The sequence below is a fragment of the Vulpes vulpes genome, chromosome 12, assembly GCF_048418805.1.
Source record: "Vulpes vulpes isolate BD-2025 chromosome 12, VulVul3, whole genome shotgun sequence".
NCBI classification, from domain to species: Eukaryota; Metazoa; Chordata; class Mammalia; order Carnivora; family Canidae; genus Vulpes; species Vulpes vulpes.
Genome location: NC_132791.1, coordinates 68,261,125 through 68,282,964, shown reverse-complemented (window position 1 = coordinate 68,282,964; position 21,840 = coordinate 68,261,125). Strand labels below are relative to the sequence as shown.

The window sequence follows — 21,840 nt, the reverse complement described above, 5'->3', positions numbered from 1 at the left end:
AGGATCACACTAGGAATGCTGGTTTACATGTTGGTCATTTTCATGTAGTATCTTTTTTTTTTTTCTTAAAGATTTTATTTATTTATTCATGAGATACACAGAGAGAGAGAGAGACAGACAGACAGACATAGGCAGAGGGAAAACAGGAGCCTGACACGGGACTCCATCCCTGGACTGGGATCACGCCCTGAGCCGAAGGCAGATCCTCAACTGCTGAGCCACCCAGGTGTCCCTTTCATGTAATATTTTAAAGTTTTGCATATAAACACATTTAAAATAACCTCTTCTTTTTCATGACTAGAGGTTATTGCTTGGGGTAAATGGACCCTGTTCATAAAAATTTAGATTACATTCTCTATGATTATAAATAAGAATGAAATTTGCTTTCTGATACATATCTGTGTGCATGTATATATATACAAATGTATATAGGCAATCTGTATATAGGTAGAATTCAGCTAATAAAATTTTCTATTTTTAAAATAAATAAATAAAAACTAGTTATAATTAGCTTGCCAATTATATTATTTATATTTAAACTATTATAAAGCAATACTTTTAAATTAGAGAGTTCTATGAAAACAGTTTGCTCTCAAGTAGTTTTATAAGTGTTCCTACTCATGTTTATATAATCAATTTCTTAATAACATATTTCCTCATTGACGAGTCAAAAACTAAACTTTAGCTAAGCTCCATTATGAAAAATGACAGATTAGTCAGAGAGACCTACACCTTTCTGTATTTTAATACATATGATAAATATTATGAAAAATAGTTTGGAAAATAGAAAATTCATTCTTACTTGACCATAAATTACTGTTTATCATGTTGAAAGTTTACTTGCATTTCTTATAAGGTTATGTCATGCTGCAATTAAATTTGCAAATACATACTTAGAATTTATAAATTTTGCTATTAACTCCAGACTGCCCAATTTAATAGTTGAAACAGATATACCTGCTTTGTGTTTTTATTTTAATTATACTTTATTTCTATCACACTTGTGCAAGAATTGAGCTGCCTTTTCCATTATCACTTTTCTTTATCTTAATATTTTAATCTCTCTTAGGGAACTTGTCATCCAGCACAGTGGTATGTGGTAGTCATGCAAGAACCTGGCTCTTCCAACCAGGGTATTGTGGGAACTAGAAATTAGGGCTTAAATTTGTGATGATTACTTTCCAAGCTTAAAAAGAGTAGAGTAGAAAGCAAACATTGCATCAGAGATGAGGTTACACATCTGATTCAGTCCTAGTTTTGTGACTAACAAACTGGTATTCTTGGTCAGATCATTTAACTTCTTATACCTCAATTTTTCCCTCTGTAATATGAAATATTTAAAGTAAGAGGATTTCTAAAATAGTTTAAAGATAAAATTACATTTTTAAAGGCAAAGTATGTACTTATGTTATATATTAAAACTCTTTCTTTTAATGGCATTGATAGTCTTTTTGAAACTTATAGTTTTCAATAGTTTGGTCTTCTCTTACAATAGAGCCAAACAAAAGTTTGAGATGATCACTAAATTGCTGATTCAGGATGAAGTGAATCCTGCTGTTAGTGCTCTTTTTTGTGGCTTTCCAGGAACAATTGTATTCATAGTCTGCAAAAATCACTGGTATTCTTTAAATTGCACATACGTATTTTTAATTGAATATCTTTTCTAGAAATATGTCTAGCAAAGTAGTAACTTTTAATTCTCATCAAAGATCCTGCCCACTTTTGCTATAGGAAGACATGACAGAAAGCTGTTTCTCTGAACCTGTGAATTCAGTGTTACTTTTATACTGAGTTAAAAAATAGATGCTATTTTCCTGTGTCTTGTTAGAGTCTTCACTTAGCTTTGATTACATTTGGCCTTGATTTTTCTATATTATGTGTTAAGGATGTTTTAAGAAGGTGAACTAATTACTGTAAATATAACTATGAAATAGCTAAACTAGAAAAATACGAGATGTTTGGAATGAGTCCGAAATTATTTTTAAAATGCTGAAATTCCAGTCGGTGTAAATAAAAATATTCGATGAAAAAGTTGAGTATTTATTATCTCAGTCTTTTATATTTATATTGCAAAATAAACTATTTTTGGAGGAGATTTTTGTGGTAAATTTTTCTAAAACTTAAGAAATGTCATTTTTTTTTCCCTCCCCTGTTGGTAATCAGTCTTAAATTGTATCACTTACTATGACCCATGGAGTTAAATCCAATAAACACTTAAAATGCCCTGTGACCTGATTCCTGCCTACTTTTGTTTGTTTAGTAATCTTTTCTTGTCCATGCACCCTCTCTCTCTTCCTTGAACATATATATTCTGTTCTTGATGACCTGGCCTTTTTATTAGTTGTCACCTTTTTATGAAATACTCTTCTGTAAATGTTTTCATGGCTAACTCCTTATCATTAGCTTTCAGCCTGAATGTCACTCTTAAGGATTCATCTTAGATAGTAGATTCATCATTAGGCATCATCCTATTTTGAATCTCTATGTAGTGCCTTCTACTCTGATCATTTTTTCTTATTTGTTTACTGTTCCTTACCCACTATCAGTACCTGGCAAATGATAGGTACTCAGTAGATAGTTTAATTAATGAATGAACTAAAATTAAGGACCAGCTCCTTTTACTTGTTATTTCTGAAGAAAACAACCATGTTAATTTGCTAAATCTCTGAGTTCACTTGAATGCTACACCTTTAAATTCTATGCCCAAACATCTTATTAAAAAGGTTTTACACAAATTGTCAGTTTGCTTGAGCTAACGAAAATTTGTTTCATTTTATTCCTATAACATTCCAATTTTTGTTTTGTCATTTAGGTTAATTGGAGGATCTGACAACAAACTGATTTATAGACATTATGCAACATTATATTTTGTCTTCTGTGTGGATTCTTCAGAAAGTGAACTTGGCATTTTAGATCTAATTCAAGTAAGTTAACACTATCTAAATAACACTTTTGGCATTTATATATTTTAGAACTTGTATGTTAAATAAGTTTTCTAAAATGATGTTCTGTTTGGTAAGAAATAGTAGGTAGTGGATGAGTAAAACAGGGATAAGGGATACTGAAACACGTTGGCAAATTTAATCTGATTAAGACTAATCACAGCTAAATTCATCATGTATTTTTTTCCTGTTCTAATGAGTCATGCAAGTCCAGGAGTCGTGGATCTTTTACCGAGTACATCCAGATCTGATTCCCAAACCCATCCCTCCCTGCCTCCCAAAAATCTTTCATAATGCTCCTGGAACTCAAGGTCAGTCATAACCAAATTCCTCTTTATCTTCAGCCTCTTTGTTAATATTGCCTGCACTTTTTTGCTTTAAATTGAATCTTGCTTCCCTACTGACACTTTCTGTAACCATCTCAAGTAGTAGCAGTCCTCCTGCCTTCTTCATATTGCTGACCCTTGAGGGTATTTTCTTTGCTTTTCAATGCTTTTTCCAGATCATTCTCTTTTAAAATGCCTCCAAACTTTATTTCTGTACCACCTTCTATCCACCTGTTTCAGTCTCACATCCCCACCTCCTATTCATTGAGGATTTTATCAAAAACCTTCAAAGGTCTGAGGTTTACCCTACTTGCAAACTAACAATTTAACTACAGAGTGTCATGGATGCTGAGAAGACTCAAGACTTCTGGGCTGGAATCAAAGGACTTATTCTGAACAGTGCAAGCAATAGACACAATAACAGCATTTGCTTACTAACTGGTTCCCCAAGTCCCAATTTCCAAAGTCAACAAAGGGTGACTTTAAGAGGATCAGGTGATACCTGTACACATAGTGGATTGAGTTATAGGAGAGGACCTGGAATCTTTTATATTGGACACTAATCATGTCTGTCCATGTCCTGGAGGAAGAGCATATCTTCCATGGGTTTAGATAAACCTACCCTTTGCTTTGGAGAGATACTCTGTTTTCCAGGAGTGTTTGCTTATATGAGCTTGCTTGCAAAGATAGTCTGCAGTGATGGCAGTCTGTACCTCTGCTCTCGTTATATGCAGAAATGGCAGACTCATGGGGAATTGTCTCCTAACAGATTTTAGTCGTAGTTCATTGGCATTCACTCCAGTATTACTTATAATTCTTCGTGGGGATCTCTGGGTGGCGAAGTGGTTTAGCGCCTGCCTTTGGCCCAGGGCGCGATCCTGGAGACCCGGGATCGAATCCCACGTCGGGCTCCCGGTGCATGGAGCCTGTTTCTCCCTCTGCCTGTGTCTCTGCCTCTCTCTCTCTCTGTGACTATCATTTAAAAAAAAAAAATTCTTGGTGATTTCAATATTCAAAATTCATGGGGATAATTCTTCCAGTATCCCGGTATCTTCAGGACTGGAGTTCTTCTTCATTGAATCTATGCCCTCTACCCCCACCTCGATGCTCATTTCTAGACCTTGTTTTTGTCCAAACTGCCACCACTCTATAATCTCAACTGCACAGTTTCCCCTCTGTCTACCATGTCTTATCTTCTCATATCACAATTTCTTTTTTTTAAAAAGATTTTATTTATTTATTCATGAGAGACACACAGAGATAGAGAGGCAGAGACACAGGCAGAGGGAGAAGCAGGCTCTATGCAGGGAGCCCGACATGGGACTCGATCCCGGGACTCCAGGATCATGCCCTGGGCTGAAGGCAGCACTAAACTACGGAACCACCCAGGGATCCCCCTCATATCATACAATTTCTATTACTCCACTAATTCCTTGAGTCTGTTGGGACCTTCAGTCTTTCGAATCTAGCATTTTTCACTCTCTCTCGTCCTCTTAATGTCCTCTACTTTTTTTACCCAGCCTAAATTCCATCAATCATGATAGTCATACATTGTATAATTGTATACAGTCAGCTCCTTCTTTGTACCCATACTTCTAAATGTACTTAGAGAAAAAAATGTAACCATACTACAGGTCTCACCTCATATTTATGATGTCTAATCTGGATGAGTCCTTAATGCTACCCAGTAATCCTATTCCCCTGGTCCATCACCCTCCCAGACTCCAAAACAACTGATATGTTCTCCATTCTCAAACCTTTGACACTTCTAGTGTCTTGCTTCCTCCTTCACTGAGAGAATTGAAGCCATCAGAAGAGAACTTCACCCACTTATGTACTCTCTTATGGCTATAGCATTTCTCCCTTATTCTTCTGTATCCTTTTCCCCTTCGCTTCCTGCTCATTCCTACTAGCTGTCATATGTTCTGCCATCTTAAGAGAAGTTCTGTCTTGACTTCCCTCTCAAGCCATTGCCTCATTTCTTTCCCTCCTTTTATGTCAAAATACCTTTAAAAAGTTTTCTGTACACACTCTCAAATTTTTCTTGTCCCATTTGCTGTTAAATAAATTCCATTCAGGTTTTCAGCTCTGTTGCTGAATCCAGAGGTTCTCATCAGTCCTGCTTTATTTGATTAAGATCCTTTATTTACATTTACACTTTGAAATACTTTTCCCCTGGGCTTCTAGGACAGCGTACTGGTTTTCGTGGACCTCTTCAGTTGCTTCATTTCAGTTTCTTAGTCTTTCTTCCTCTTCTTCAGCCCAGACTATAGGAGATACAGGATCTGGCCACATGCTGCTCTCTGCACTGCTCTGACCACGCTGGTCCAAGCCACCATCAGCTCTCATCTGGACTATTAGAACAGTTTCCTGACTGTTCTCTGTGCTTCTATATCTTTTCCCTTTCATCTTTTCTTAGTAGAACATCCAGTGATACTGTTGAAATAGATACTATCTCACATTCTGAATTCTTCAGGGGCTTTGCTTCTCACTCAGAGTAAAAGCCAAATTCCTTACAAATGACCCATGAGGCCCCACAAGCTCTCACTCCCCCTCCTACTACCTTACCACTTATCTTGCTTCATCTACTTCTTGCCCTTTTGCTCCAGACCAGTGGCCTGCTTGCTGTTTCTGAAATACAGCAGGCATGCTTCTACCTCAGAGCCTTTGTATTTGCTGATTTTTGTGCCTAGATTTTTCTTCTATTTGGTATTCCCATTATTTCCTAGCTCCATCATTCTTTCAGGTCTTGACCCAGATGTCAGTTTTCAATTGGTTTTCTTTGGTCCTTTCTAAAAATTTTCCCTCTCTTTGACTGACTTCCTTTCTTTTTCTTTTTTTGTAATTTTAAAAAGATTTTATTTATTTATTTGAGAAGGAGAGGGACAGAGGAAGAGGGAGAAGCAGACTCCCCACTGACCTGGGAGGCGGACTTCCTGTTTTAACCCAGGAGTCTGGGATCATGACTTGAACTGAAGGCAGACGCCTACCTGGCTGAGCCACCCAGGTGTCCCTCTTTGACATTTTCTAACTCTTTTCTTGCTTTTTAAAATTTCTTTTCCTGAGTATCACCATCTAACACATTATATATTTGACTTAGTTTATCTTATTTGTTGTCATTTACCCTTATAAGAGTATAAGCTCAGTGAGGGCCAGGTTTGTTTTTTTTATTTTGTTCACTGGTTTATCCCTAGGGCATAGAATAGCACCAGGCACATGGTAGATCCCCAACATACAGTTATTGAATGAATATATTTAGTGTCTAATATTTAGCATTCTGTAAAATAACTGACACCAAAACCCAAAGGCCGATTAGAAGCAGGAGAGCTAGACAGAAAAATAAAATATAGTTGGATACATGCTAGTAATATTTTGTTTTTTGTTTTTATTTGAGTACTGGTTATATTGGTGAAAATCATGAAGCTCTGTATACACTTGAGATTTGTATGCTTTCTGTTGTTGATATTTCCATAAAAATTGACAATTAAGCTCTGACACAATAGACAAATATAAGTGCTACAAAATATAACTGCTGTTGGGTTAAGATTATCATGAGGGAACCCTCTGAACTTGTTTTCTTTCCCTTCCTTGACCCTAGGCAGAGCAAAAAACATAGGTGTATGGTGTAGCACATTGTAGCAGATTGGAGAGAGCTGCACATAAAAAGGAAGTTTTTGTACCAAACAAATTCCGTGGTTTTGAATTTAGCACGAAGGGGGAATGCTTTGAGATCTAATTAGTATAATAGAATAAATGAGGAATTAAGACAGAAAACTTAGATAGTAATTCTGAGTACCGAAGCATAGAAACAGTAAAATTGGCTAGATTAAGGCTTTTGGCATCAAATATTGTTAATAATGAAAAGAAAAAAGTGATAAATGGAGCTCTTAATATGCCAGATTACTCTTGATCCATAATTCTTAAACTAGATTTTGAGGAAGAGGTAGGTATCTGAGTTACATGAAACCACTAAGTAATCATAGCAGACATTCTTGCTATGTTTTTCATTATTTAATTGGTGACGAGAAAATGATACCTGTAAGATAAATATATATGTATATTTATATATCTGGCATGTATATGTGTGTATGAATGTGTGTGCATGTATATATATATATCAGAATATATATATATATATATATAGGTGTATATATATATCAGAAACACTGCTAAATTTTATTGTGTTTTGTTTTCCCAGAGGCTTTTCTAATAAAGAAAAAGAAGCAGACTTTTACTTAAGTATGGATTAGTAACATTTAAGGGTTGATCAGAACCCTATATTGCATCCTTTTACATTTGTTCATTAACACATTTCATGGTTTATCTCATATAGGTAGTAGTTAATTCATTACACCATTATTTCATAGAAGCTTTGTATTTTTTAGAAAATGATTTTTAAATATGAAACTGCTTTCTGTTTCTCTCTCAATTATCCATAGCTGAAGGGAGTAGTGGGCATACACATTACATTCCAAAAGACTTTATTTTTCTTAGCTAGCTACTAATGTTACAAGAGGAAAAGAAGAAAAGTAATCTGTTTAAAATTCAGTCTATGTTGAAGAGAAAGATTACAGTTAAGAAAGACTAAAACAAATGTGAATTTTTCTAGAGGTGAATTGGCAGTATTTTATGCTTGAATCCTGGGATTTAAGCCATCGTCATTGATTATTTTTTGATGCTGTGGCTGATCTTAATGGTTATCATTGCTTAGTTGTTAGATCTCAGAAGAGAATTATGTGGGGGATTGTCAAAGAACAAATATCTTACATTATATCTGAGGTAAATTCTATCATGTGTTTGTGGAATGTGGAAATTAGGTATTGTGTCTTGTAAAATATTTTAGCCACTGCTGTTCAAATGTTGATGATTAGTCTTGATATTGGGTAAGACACAGAAAAGAGGATTTCAGGAGAATTGTGTCATCTTCCATTACTAATGTAGGCTAGAACTATTTTTATAAGAAGATCCCATTGAGTTATCACATGTTGATCTATCATGTCATAAAAAAAAGTTCTGTAATTTACCTTACAGGGACTAATTCTACCACTACCACAAACATATTGGAAGTTCTGTAGTTGCTGTCTTTCCCCTGCGATCACCATAGATGATTAAATACTTCAGAGGGAGTACTGAGCATGCCTGAGTCAGTCACTCAAAAGATAGTGGTTGAGTGAACAAAGATGGAAGGGACTAGCTCATTGTTTCTGCTTTGGTTTCATGAAACAGCTAATAGAGCTTATTTAGAATTGATTTTCTTGCTTTGTCCATCTTCTAGCTTTTAGGAAGGCAAATAGAAAGTAAAAAACTGAAATGGAAAATTATAAAGCAACAGAGTTTAGATGAAAACCTCTTGGTCTTGCATATTCTTGAAAGAATGAATCTAGAAAACTTAAACATCAATATGTAATTAATAAACATGTTAAGTTTTACCTTTTTTGAATGTTGGAATGATACCATTCAAATGATCATTGGAAGCATGTATTTTTATGCAAAGGTTTTGTGTTTCTAAGGTATGCGTATGTTGTCCCAGATTGACTTTATATCTTATGTGAAATCTGAGAGAAGGCATCATTAGTAAATTCCATGTGGGATTTGTACCACACTGTCGCCCAAGTGAGTAATCAGCTTGTGTTTTCTTTTGTTTCTTTTTAAAATTCTTTGTAAGTAAGTTTGAAAAGAAGTGATCCTTTTTTGTTTCTGAGATGTACAATGTTGGTGTGATATCGACTGCCATGTAAGCACATTTCAGAATTGATAGATGGCTTTCTTAGTCTTCCTGTTTGCAGCATGTCTTCATTGGAAGTGTTAAAATATTTACAGAGTGAGAATGAGAAGTTCATTAAATATTAACATTGGTTTTTTGAGTTATTTATAAGCAATCATATTGTCCTCAATTAATTTATTATGCTAAGCTGATAATAAAGAGAGGCATAGAGATTCACTGGATAATTCCAAATTCTGTTACAGTTTTCTATAGCACATGTAGCAGTCTTGTTCAGTTGAAGTCAGGAAAAACTGGAAAGCTAATAGCTGAACTTTTCTTGAGGTTTAAAAAGATGTTTGACCATGGTATTGCCATGTGTATATAAACTAGAGCTCCACATATAGCATTTGTTATTACTATAATCCTGAACGATAAACTGGCTGTTAGGAAATTATTTTACTTATTGGCTGCGAATGCTAATTTAGTATAATATTAAGCATGTCATTTAATCTTTATAGACCTTAAATTTTTTCACCTGTAGAAAGTATTCCTTTTTCACTATGATGCTTATAAACCTCATGGAGTTGTTAGATCAGTGAATCAAAGTAAGCTAGTCATGGTTAAAACCATTCAGTCTCTGCTTTGTATTGGCTGTGTAACTTTGGGCAAGTTTTTTTTTACATCTTTGTCACTCATTTTCCTCATCTGCAAAATGGAAATGATAGTAATAATACCAGCTCATAGAGTGGGTGCAAGCTTTAAAAAAGATAGTGTACATGAAACTCAGGGCTGAATGACTGACATGTAGCTGTCAGTGGTTTTTAGCTGACATTTTCTTTAAAGCAGTTTTTATAAGGAAGGTATATAAAGTATATTTCATTAGTATGCAAACTAAATTGGATAGAGAAGCCTTTTAGCTTCTTCATTTTTATGAGAATTTATTACTTTTCTTATCCTCTGTGTTGTGTAATGGCTTAGGATGAATTTTATATGCTAATAGAGTTATCTGCTAGGAAATTGACCTAACTGGAGGAACTTGTAAGCCAAGAATTCTTAAGAGAGATCCCATGATCTTTCCTTAACTGCATAGGAAATTATGCTAGGTGGGTGCTACTGGATGTGGAATGGTGTACCAGTGGGTCTTCACTGCCTTCCACCCTGCATCATTGTTCTCTTTTGTTATAAGAGTAGGTTTGAAAGCCTTGTTAGTACACTGCTTAAAAATTGGGCTATATTGGTTATTTTTAATAATTATCTGGGAAGACCAGTGGACTGGCACTTGGGGACCATGGGAAGCTCCAGCTCCACCATGGAGGGTGGGTTGGGGGAAATAGACCCCCTGGTCACATGGGAGGGTGAGTTCTGATGCAGTTCCTCTTGCTGGCAAAAGAGGGAGCCCTGACCCACTTGGCTCATTTTCCAGGTGCTTCTGAGTGAATGCTCAGGATTACTTTAGGAAAATTCTATCTGTGACACCATACTGTTACCAGAATATTAAAAATTTATGTTTCCAATAAGATTCACTTCTTATATATATGTGTATATGTGGGAAACCAAAGAATATTTCTACAATTTGAATCAGACACTGTTAGACTGATTCAGCACTCTTGAAATTCTTTTCCTGTCTTACTTTCTTTGAGAAGTCTATTTTCCAATAACTGCAAATATAATATTCACTTTGCAGGTATTAATATTGCTACTTCATGATAAATCCTTGTATCATATTTGATGATACTGTTCTAATCTACACATTTGTTCACATCTCACCTGCCCTTTTGGGAGGCATCACAGAGTCAAATTGGTGTTTGGAGTCAGATGGTGTAGGTTTGAATACTGGCTGTGTCATCTAATAGTTACTTGGAGCAAATTACTTACCCATATCCTTCCCAGTTCTCTTCTCTGTAGGTGCTGATATATATACCTACCTTGTCAACATTGTCGTAAGAATTAAGGCTAATGTATGTAGTTACCATAGGGCCTAGAATATAGTAGACATATTATTATTTAATTTATAGTGGTGAAATGAAGGAGGTGTTTTGAAAGTCAGGTACTTAAAGTCAGAATTTTAGAGCTGGAAGTAACTTAGAATTTATTTTTTTTCCTCCTTTAAGATTTTATTTATTTATTTTTAGAGGGAAAGAGTTTTCACACATGCACACTTGCCAAAGCAGGGGATGGGCAGAGGGAGAGAGAGAATCTTAAGTAGACTCTATGCTGAGTGTGGAGCCCATGATGGGGCCTGATCCCACAACCCTGAGATCATGACCTGAGCCAAAACCAAGAGTTGGGTGCTTGACCACCTGAGCCATCGAGGTGCCGCTATTTTTTCTCCTTTTAAAGCAGGTTTGAGAGAGAGAAAAACTCAAGTTGGTGTTATTGTTTGATGTAAGATGAATTCCTTATTTCCTAGTACAGAATGATAGGTTTTCAGGGAGGAATTGGTCCTAGAGGAGGAGAGGAGCTTGGTGTTTAAGATTTTATTTTTCTTTAATTTTTTTTAAAACTTATGTTGAGATTATTTCAGACTTTAAAAAGAGCGGCAGTACAAAGAATTCTTGCATTTTATACCTTCACCCACATACCCTAAATTTGACTTCTGTAACCACAGTACAATGATTAAAATCAGGAAGTCAGCATTGATATAATACTATTATCTAATCTGCAGACCTTATTCAAAATTTTCCAGTTCTCCCATGGATGTCATTTTTCTTGTTGAAGATATAATTCGGGTTACATATTGCATTTAGTTTTCAGGCCTCCTGAGTCTCCTCTAATTAGTCTGTAATTAGTTCTTCATTTTTGTCTTTCATGCATTCCATGTCTTTCAAACTGATCCTTCGAAGGATACTAGCCAGTTATTCTGTAGAATGATCCTCAGTTTGAGTATACCACAGTAGCTCTTTTCCATCCTTCACATGCATCATAGCAGGAGGGACATGATGGCATTTTGTCTTATTATTTGTGATACTCATTTGGATCCCCTGGTTAAGACAGTGCCTGCCAGGTTTGTATACTCTAAACGTACATTATCTCTTTGTACTTAAAAGTATCTCAGGGGTATAATTTTGAGGCCATGTAAATATCCTTTTTCTAGTCATATTTTTGGTCATAAATTTTAGCATCTCTCTATGATTCTTGCCCAAAGGAATTGGTTTTGTATTTGCCAAATGGTAATTTTCCATTATGCCTTTTGTATTGATTAGTTGAAATTATGTAAGGAATATTTTTCTAGGTTTTGCATTTATTTTGTGTTAAGGCAGTACTCAAAATATTAATTGTACCATATACATAGAAGAATATTTTTCAAGGCCAAATATGATTTTTAAAATTAGATTTTGCTTGGAAGCTGAAATATAATTTTTAACAATTTGTGTCAATACAAGTTTTTAAAAATCTCACAAGTAGCTTTTGTGCACAAATAATTCAGAAGTTACTCTCGTTTTCAAAATTAGTATTTGATTTAGTAGCCTTATGCATTCAAAACCCTGGTTCTTCCTTAGACTTCTAAATCCAACATACAGATGATACTAAGTCCATTTAAAGGAGAGACCTCAATGTAATTAAGTATCCTATAGTGCAAGTAGTCTCTGCCCTAGTCAGTACTGTGTTCATGTGGGTGTTGGAAGTATGGAAAGTTAAAATTTTTGTTTATATTATTCGATATTTCCCAAATTTTCTAAATAACCATTTTAAAAATAAAGTACTATTTTCTGTTGGAGGCATTATGCCTAGTGAATAAGAATTTGGATTCTGCAATGAGACTTTCTCCTATCTCACTGTGTTAGCAGTTAGTTGGCTTTTTGCTTTTGATTACCCTTTTGCAGGTGTTGATAATAAAAGTACCTGCCTTATGAGATTATCATGAAGGATTAAATAAAATAATATATTTAAAGCACTCAGAGAAATGGTAGTGTCATAGTAATGTATATTCAATAGGTTCTAGCATTATTGTCACTAACCTTTTCTAAAAAAAACAGAAATAAATTACATAAAAAGAATCATTGATGTGTGAACTCTTTCAGAATCATTTGACATGAGTACAGAAGACAGATTGTTCTCACATCCAACTCTTAGTTTCTTCATGCTGAAATTGAAGGTTTAATATGTGTAAAGTGCCTGGTACACAGTAAATGCACAATAAATGTCTCTGTTTTTATTAAGATTGTCATCATTGACATGTTAGTGCCAGGACAGATTTTGTTGGAAATTTGGTCCAGAACCCAATCATATGCTGAGTTGAGTGCTGTTTACCCACCTTAAGCACCATACCTTAAAGATTGTGAGTACTACATTCAACAGTACATATTGGAGAGCATACCTATGCTACATTCATGACTGCTCCTCAAAGGCAGTTGATCTGATTTTAAGTTTAGTCTGCCTTCCCTAGCTCTTCTGGTACATCTTTAGTGGTATTTTTTGATTCTTGGCTTGAGTTAAATCAGTATCTCTCTAGAGCATCTTACTGCTGACTAAAAACATTTTTTTTTAGATCTCCTGGTATATTATTAGTGTTTTTAAATTTATGCTTTCTATTTTTGGGAAGACTTTTTCTTTCTTAAAACATGTCAGTTTAAGGCTTACGTATTTCATTTAACATTATAGATTTCCTCCTAAAATTTAGTAGAAATCCCCAAACTCAGGGAAAAAATGATATTTTTACATAGAAACTCTTAAGGGGGTGGGGGGGTGAGTCTGCCATATAAGTGATACTGCTTCAGGATATCTTGTGGCATCTGTTTTACTTGGTTCATATTTTTATTTCTCCATAGGTATATATTATAATACTAGTCAACATATATTTTTTTGGCAGAAACATTGTTCTAAGCCCTTTATATTTAGTCATTTAATGACTAAAACTACTCTATGGCATAGGTACCATTATTATTAAGCCCAAATGAAGAAACTGAGGCTTAGAATGAAACAATTTGCCCTAGATTTCATAGAGGCTAAGCTGAAATTTGAATAGAGACATGCTTACAAAAGCCTATGCTCTTAAGTACCCAGCACTGTTAAATACCAAGCAGCCTCATTATAGATTACTATTATCGTTATGACCCAGATGCACAGATCTGTAATTAAAGATAAAGGAAACACAAGAAAGTTTTGTTGTTAGAAGGGTGCTGGGAAGGGAGACTGTCTATATGTGGATGTGGCTTTTTTGTTTATATGTGGTTGTGGCTTTTTTTTTTTTTTTCAGAACATCTCTCTTTATTTCTTTTTGGAAAACTAGATAATCATTGAAATGAAGGAAATCTCAAAATTTTCTTAAGTAGATTTTTTCCCATTAACCTTTGCATTTCTGGAGGCCAGAGATTAGTGAGTTACTACTTAGTAGATAACTGTTATATTGAAATTGACTTTAAACTTTAGATCTTTCTTTTAAATTTTTATTTATCTTAGAGTGTGTGCATGCTTGTGAGTAGGGCGGGGGGTAGGCAGAGAGAGTGTGACAGGGAGAATCTTAAGCTGACTCTTCGCTGAGCTCAGAGCCCAATGTGGGATTGGATCTCAGGGCATGATCTTTGAGATCATGCCCTGAGTGAAATCAGGAGTTGAACACCTAACCAACTGAGCCACCCAGGTGCCCCTGAACTTTATATCATTTTTAAACTGAAACATAAGAGAATGCTATTTACCATGTCACTTTTAGTACTTTGCTATTTTTATCTTTCTGTTTGTGAAATATGATGTAATAGCAACTTTATTATTTGTTTTCACTAGAACCCCAAAGGCCCATTAATTTGTTTTTCTTAATTTCTTTACTTCAGTTTATAGATAATTAGTTTTGCCTTGGCCATGTCCATATACCACATCAGTGTGTGTATCTACCCACAAAGCTCTAGATTTCTAATTAAGAATTTTTGCTAAATCAAAAGAAAACTAATGGAAACTATTTTTTTTAAGATTTTCTATTTTTTGAGGAATCTCTACACCAATTGTGAGGCTTGAACTCACAACTCCAAGATCAAGAGTTGCATCTATGTGACTGAACCAGCCAGACACCCAGTGGAATTGTTTTTTGAAGAGAGTTTTTTATTTTTTTAGACCAAGCTTAGCATTTGAATGTCTTTTTTTTTTTAAAGATTTTATTTATTCATTCATGAGAGACACAGAGAGAGAGAGAGAGAGAGAGAGAGAGAGAGGCAGAGACACAGGCAGGGGAAGAAGCAGGCTCCCTGCAGGGAGCCTGATGTGGGACTTGATCCTGGGACTCCAGGATCACGCCCCAGGCGGAAGGTGGTGCTAAACCTCTGAGCCACCAGAGCTGCCCAAATGTCTTAATCTTAAGAATTATTTTCCTAAATTAGAACATGTATGGTGTTTATGATATTTTGCTGCAGGATACTTTTTTTAAAGTATTTACTTTTTTCAAAGGTGGCTTTGTTCTAGTTTAAATACAGGCAACATTTTAATTCCTATATATATGTATATGTGTGTGTGTGTGTGTGTATGTGTGTGTGTGTGTATGTGTGTGTATATATATATATATATATATATATATATATATATATATATATATTTGGGTTGAGTTATTTATTTGAGATAGAGAGTGTGCACATGCATATTAGTTGGGTGAGGGGTAGAGTTGGGGGAGTATCTTTCAAGCCAACTCTCTGCTGAGCGCAGAGTCCTGCAGGGCTTGATTCCAAGACCCATGAGATCATGACCTGATCTGAAACCAAGAGTCAGACGCTTAACTGACTGAGCCACCCAGGTGCCCCCCTTTCTGTACTAATGAGCACATCATGAAGGCTTGGCAGCTTCAACAGGTAGTTACTTTGCTTTTATATCAGTGTTTATTAGCAGAATTAGAATTTTCTATTTCTATTTTGTAATCCTTGGATGTTTTAAATAGCCAGATGAACAATACTGATTCCATTTTATTAGATGTGTTTTTGGCACTTTATCTAATTTTTTTTTTATTTGAGAGAGAAAGAGAGAGCATGTGAGCACAAACAGGGAGGCGCAGAGAAACTAGCAGACTCCCTGCTGAGCAGGGAGCCCAACACAGGGCTTGATCTCAGAACTCTGAGATCATGATCTGAGCTAAAGGCAGGTGCTTAACCGACTGAACCACCCAGGCACCCATAAATTATTTACCTAAATCTTCTAGATAATCTAGAAAGATAGGTGGTTTTATCACTATTTTATAGTTCTGAGATTTGGAGTAGTGATGCTCAAACTCACATAGGTAGTAGCAGAGTAGGAATTTGAAGCTAGATCTTTTTGGTTTCCTCATCACAGACCATACTTTCTCTTTAGCAGCCCATATTTTTTTTGCCACTCTGTGGTTCACTGGTGGTGCACTTAAAGCTACCAAGAAAATTCTTTATTGCTTTGTTCAGCATTGTCTGCACATTGATTCAGTGGGTTCCACTGATCTTTTTATAAATATACATAAGTGACGGGAAACTATTTAGATAGCATTTTCACCAAGATACTCATCTTCTGATGGTTAAAAAAGAATGTGTAGCTATAACATATGGATAATCAAACCAGTGGATTTGAAAAAAGTAAGCATGGAAAAATAAAGGCATACTAGAAACTTTATTCTGATGAGAAAATCTCATAATAATTTAATTTCTTTTTATTTTAAGTGGACTCCATGCCCACGTGGGATTTGAACTCATGACCCTGAAATTAAGAGTTGCATGCTCTACCAACTGAGCCAGCCAAGCGCCCCTAATAATGATTTTAATTTGAAGACCAACTTACCCATACACAAAAATAAGTTCCACTAGTCAGTCCAAACATGAAAAATAAAACAGTAAAGCTTTTGTTTACTTTTGGAAAAATATCTTCCTAGCATTGCTGTAGGCAACGATTTCTTAAATTGGACATTAAAAAAAAGATTAATCCTAAAGAAAAATGATATTAATTGGAAAATACTGAAAATTAAAACTTCCAAGAACATTATTAGGAGAATAAAAAGGCAAGCACAGAATGGGAGAAGATATTTGTAATATGTATAGATGACAGGACTGTGTCTAGAATATGTGAAGAATTTCTAGACATGGGAAAGAAAAGACCAGTACAAAAATGAGCCGAAGTCTTGAGCAGACATCCTGAAGAAAGCTATCTCAATGGCTGATAAATTTGAAACAAGGCTGAGTCTTAGCCATCAGGGAAAATTAAATTGATATTATAATGACATACCACCACACATGCATAAGAATGATTTAAATGAGAAGATTGACAGCATAAAGTGTTAAAAAGGATATATAATTATGGGAATGCCCATATACTGCTGTTTGTGGAATATAAAGTTTTATAATTGCTTTGAAAATCTATATGGTAGGGGCGCCTGGTGGCTTGGTCAGTTGGGCATTTGACTCTTGGTTTTGGCTTGGGTCGTGATCTCATTGTCATGGGATGGAGCCCTGTGCCTGGCTCCCTGATCAGCTGGGAGTTTGCTCTAGGATTCTGTCCATCTGCTCCTCCCCCAATTTGCTTTCTCTCTAAGGTAAATAAATAGATCTTTAAAAAGAGAGAAAAAATCCATTTTGTGCTATTCGTATTCAAGCTACGTGCTACTCTGTGACCCTACACTTCTCTGTGCATACATTCATTAGGTATGTGTGCATACACATTCAGTAATAGACATGTATGCAAATATTCTTAGCAGTGCTAATTGTAATGGCAGGGTAATGGAAACCACCCAAACTTGTGTCATCAGGAACATGGATAAATACACTGTGATATATTCATGCAATAGCATTGCTGTAAATGAGAATAAATCAGCTTTTTTATTGTATAATAAATGACACAAAATATCACAAAAATAATGAATAAAAGATGAGACTCACAAAAGGTTACATATTGTATGATCTCATTTAACATAGTTGAGAAATGGGCAGAACATACTTGTAGTGTTAGAAAGCAAGGTAGTGGTTACTTTTGATGGTGATAGTGGCAAATGAGGTATGAGGGGCTTCTCATGCACTGGTAATATTCCAACACTTGATTTGTGTGTTGGTTACACAGATGTCTTTACTTTATGAAATTCATGACATTATACATTGTGTGATTAGTGTACTGCTTTGTAGGTATGTATGTACTTAAGTAAACATTTTCTGAAGGGGGGCAGAACTTAAGTGGCTTTACTTTTCGTAACTTATTTATAAGTTGGAAATCACACCATGTCCAACTTAAACATGCAGTTTCAAAAGCATTTTCTTCTTTTTCAATGGAAAAGTTTTTATCTTCTTCTCACATTCTTTCTTTCCCTACGAAGTTAATGTTTGTTAAGCATGTTCAATTCTGTATTCCAACATCATTGTCCCATTCAGTATAAATACTGAATACAAGAATCTGTTATAACAAGAAAGAAAATGAATCTGAATTAGTTTCCAGCAGAATGAATGGAGTCATTCCAGGGTCCATGTCACCAAGGCCTTGAGAAGAAATAGATAAAGTTGGGAGTTTGAGTGGGTATTACTTACTTTCTACCAACCTCAAAATTGAAATAAACTAGAAACTCACTTGAGGCTGACCTGTGTATCTCCACAGTCGGTTATCTGAATAACTTGCCTTCCCATGAATGAAGTTCCTGAGTAAAACTATATATTCTTGGTTATTTATAGACCTCTTATTTCAACTGACTTTGGTCTAAGCCAGGAGCCAATGGACTACAGCAGGTCAAATCCAGCCTGCTACACCTTTTTGTTAAGTTTTATTGGAACAGAGCCATGCTCATTGTTTATCTATAGCTGCTTTTTGCTGCACTGTATGGCCCACAGAGCTAAAATACTTATTCTCTGCCCTTTGCAGAGAAAGGTTGCCAGCCCATGGTCTAAGACAATATTGATTATAGTCATACAGTTCCTGGCCTACATTGCTTCACTTTGTCTTCCCCATCTACACTGGTGGAAGGAACCTTGGACTGGGGATCTGTGTAAATTAGCCTGTGGTAGGAGCAGTTTAGCAAGAAGCCTGCTCTTCCCATTTTATTCTTGGTCCTATAGGATTATAACCATACATCTTAGTTTGCTAGGAACAGTCCTGCTTTGCATCTTTTGTTCCAGGCTGTTATGAAATTATGATAACATTGCATACTATTATAATAATCATAAAATTTTAGCTGCTCCCTTTTACTTTTCATGCCCCCAGTTTGTATGATAAATTGTGTGGTCATTCTGTCTGTGAATTACCTTTGTGAAGGGTAGTGGGAATAGCAAAAATAGTGACAACCTATGCAAGGTGGAAATTTTTTTACTTTTTTTTAAAAGATATTATTTACTTTTCATGAGAGACCCACAGAGGCAGAGACATAGGCAGAGGGAGAAGCAGGCTCCTCGCAGGGAGCCTGGTGTGGGACTCGATTCCAGGACCCTGGGATCACGCCCTGAGCCGAAGGCAGACGCTCAACCACTGAGCCACCTAGGCATCTCTTCCAAGGTGGAATTTAAGAGATTAAGTTTTGAAACCTTGTGTCAGGGGTCTTCAGGATGACCTCACTGATTCATTAGGTTTCATAGGGCTCAAAAGTTGCTGTGCTTATGGTTAAGGTTTATTACAGTGATGAGAAACAGTAAGATCATCAAAAGCACATGAGGAAATGTCTAGAGAAAACCAGGTGCAAGCTTCAATGTGTTCCTTCCCACTGGAGTCATGCAAGTTATGTTTAACTCCCCCAGAAATGACATGTGGTGAGATGTGCAGTTTTTTTACAATCAGGGACACTCACCCTAGTCTGCATGCCCAGGATTTTTGCTGGCGCTCAGTCACACAGGCATGTAGCACCATTGTGACTGACCTTTCTTGCTTGCTTAAGCTCTAGAACCTCAGAGAAAAAGAGATGTTCATTATAAATCGCATTGTTAGCATAAACTATTTGCCCAGACTGGTGTATATAGTGCAAGCCCAAGGACTCGGGCATACCAAAACACTTTTACCAGACAGAACTTTGCAAAGGCACGGAGCTCAGTTCCCAGGAGCTCAATTCTCAGGAGCTAGTCCTGGGCTAGTCTGTAAATAGGCCCTTTGGGGGGGAATGTGTAAGTTTTGAGCATCCCAGGCCTACTGAGTTAACCCTTTCCCACACAAGGTCCTGCAAGCTATTGAAGCCAGAGTCGGAACCAGGTACATCTGATTCCAAAGTCGTTGCTTTTTCCATAAATCATTTTGAGTCATCTTTCATACTGAATTGCTAATTGAAAATTCTGGCTGCATTAGATGTGGTAGATACTTGGACTGTGCCCATCTACGTAGATAAGTATTTCCACTAAGCTTTCCTTTTTCCTCACATGAATATAAGGAGACTGATTTGAATATTTTTCAGTGCTTTTTAAAGTATCGGTGCTAAGAATTTCTTGTTCTTAGCTATTTTCAGCAAAGTTTATTTTGTTTTGTATATGAATGTATTGAAATGTAGTTACATGAAGAGTAGTCTATAATTACTCCTGTTGCACTTATTACAAAGTTTAAAACAGAAATTCTGATAATAGAGTTTAGAAAGCATTATTTCACAATTAAGGATTGTCTCCTTTATAGATGAAAGGTTTGAATGAATTTATACAATTCTCAAGAGCTTTTAACCTTTTTTTCTTTTCTTTTTCTTCAGGTATTTGTGGAAACATTAGACAAGTGTTTTGAAAATGTTTGTGAACTGGATTTAATTTTCCATGTAGACAAGGTACTCTGTGTTGTCAAATCTCCTAAACGTTTTATCTGAGGAAATATGTTAATTTATATTTGCCAAAGTAAAACTGGATTTAGTGAATAATACTACTTTATTCTTTTATGTATTTATTAATTTAGTATAACTCATAAATTTTTACTGTGAGCCAGGCACTGCATTTGGTGAAGATTCAGACCCTGCTCAGAGGATCCACATCTAGAGGAGGAAACAGTGGCATTAACAAGTACAAGCGTTGTGTTCAGTGTTAGTGGGAACACAGCCAGCCCACCTACTCTGCCTAAGAGGGTGTGAATGGAGGAAATTACATTGAAGTTGGATTTTTTTAAGGATTAGTAGATATTTCACTGACAGAAGTGGAGATCTTGGCTCTAAAGGCAGAGATAAAAATACAGGCTTTGGAGGGGGATTGGTTTTGATTGGGCGGCCTAATTTTAAAGTGCCTTTAGTAGCATGAATTTTTTTTTAAGACTTTATTTATTTATTTATTTATTTTAGAAAGGGAGACAGAGAGCACATACATGCGAGTGAGTGAGCATGTGCACACAAGCTTAGGGAGAGAGAGGGACAAGCAGACTCTGCACCGAGCGAAGAACCCGAGGCGGCGCTCAATCCCACGACCCTGAGATCATGACCTGAGTTGAAATCAAGAGTCATACACTCAACCAACTGAGTTACCCAGGTGCCCAATGCCATGGATTTTAGACATTGTACCATTTTAATAATCAGGTGCCCAGTGCCATGGCTTTTAGACATTGTAGCATTGAACCATTTTAATATTTTAAATAAAGTGTTTATTGACATTTATTGTTGCTTTGTTGAACATTGGTGGGTTTTGTGTTTGTTTGTTTGTTTGTTTGTTTGTTGCCACACCATTTTTTTCTACATTATGAAGATTGGATTGGTATGGTAGGTAGAGGATAAAGGCAGGGAAATTAATAAGGAGTCTATTGCAATAGTCCAGAAAGACGTGAACTAAGGCAGTAGGGATGAAAAAAAGTGCGTTGACAGGAGATGGTGGTCTGCTGAAAGCTGGAGGTGAGGGGAGGGAAGGATGACTGAACTTTCTAGCCAGTATTACTGGGTACTAGTGAAAAGGAATTTTTGGAAGAAAAGAATCCACTTTTACCATATACAGATTTTTTTTCCTGTATTAAGTTTAATAGATTGTTTTGAATGATTAAGGCATAAAATAGTCTGAAATAATATGCTGGAAATTTTAGCATAAAA

The 21,840-nt window shown here is 35.8% G+C and overlaps 1 protein-coding gene across 9 annotated transcripts in view; it reads left to right on the top strand.

The window, feature by feature from the left end:
- The window catches only part of AP3S1 (adaptor related protein complex 3 subunit sigma 1), a 67,722-nt gene that overhangs the window by 25,222 nt on the left and 20,660 nt on the right, over window positions 1–21,840 (top strand). For 4 of the 9 annotated variants that reach the window (XR_011995604.1, XM_072728773.1, XM_072728772.1 and 1 more), the window contains exons 3-4: window positions 2,813–2,924; window positions 20,536–20,607. Coding sequence is in view for 7 of the 9 variants with exons in the window: in XM_072728773.1 (XP_072584874.1) it covers window positions 2,813–2,924; window positions 20,536–20,607 (184 nt within the window). In the remaining 2 variants the exon portion in view is untranslated. The remainder of the gene's footprint in view (window positions 1–2,812; window positions 2,925–20,535; window positions 20,608–21,840) is intronic. The other 5 variants (XR_011995605.1, XM_072728775.1, XM_072728774.1 and 2 more) reach the window with 2 other exon arrangements.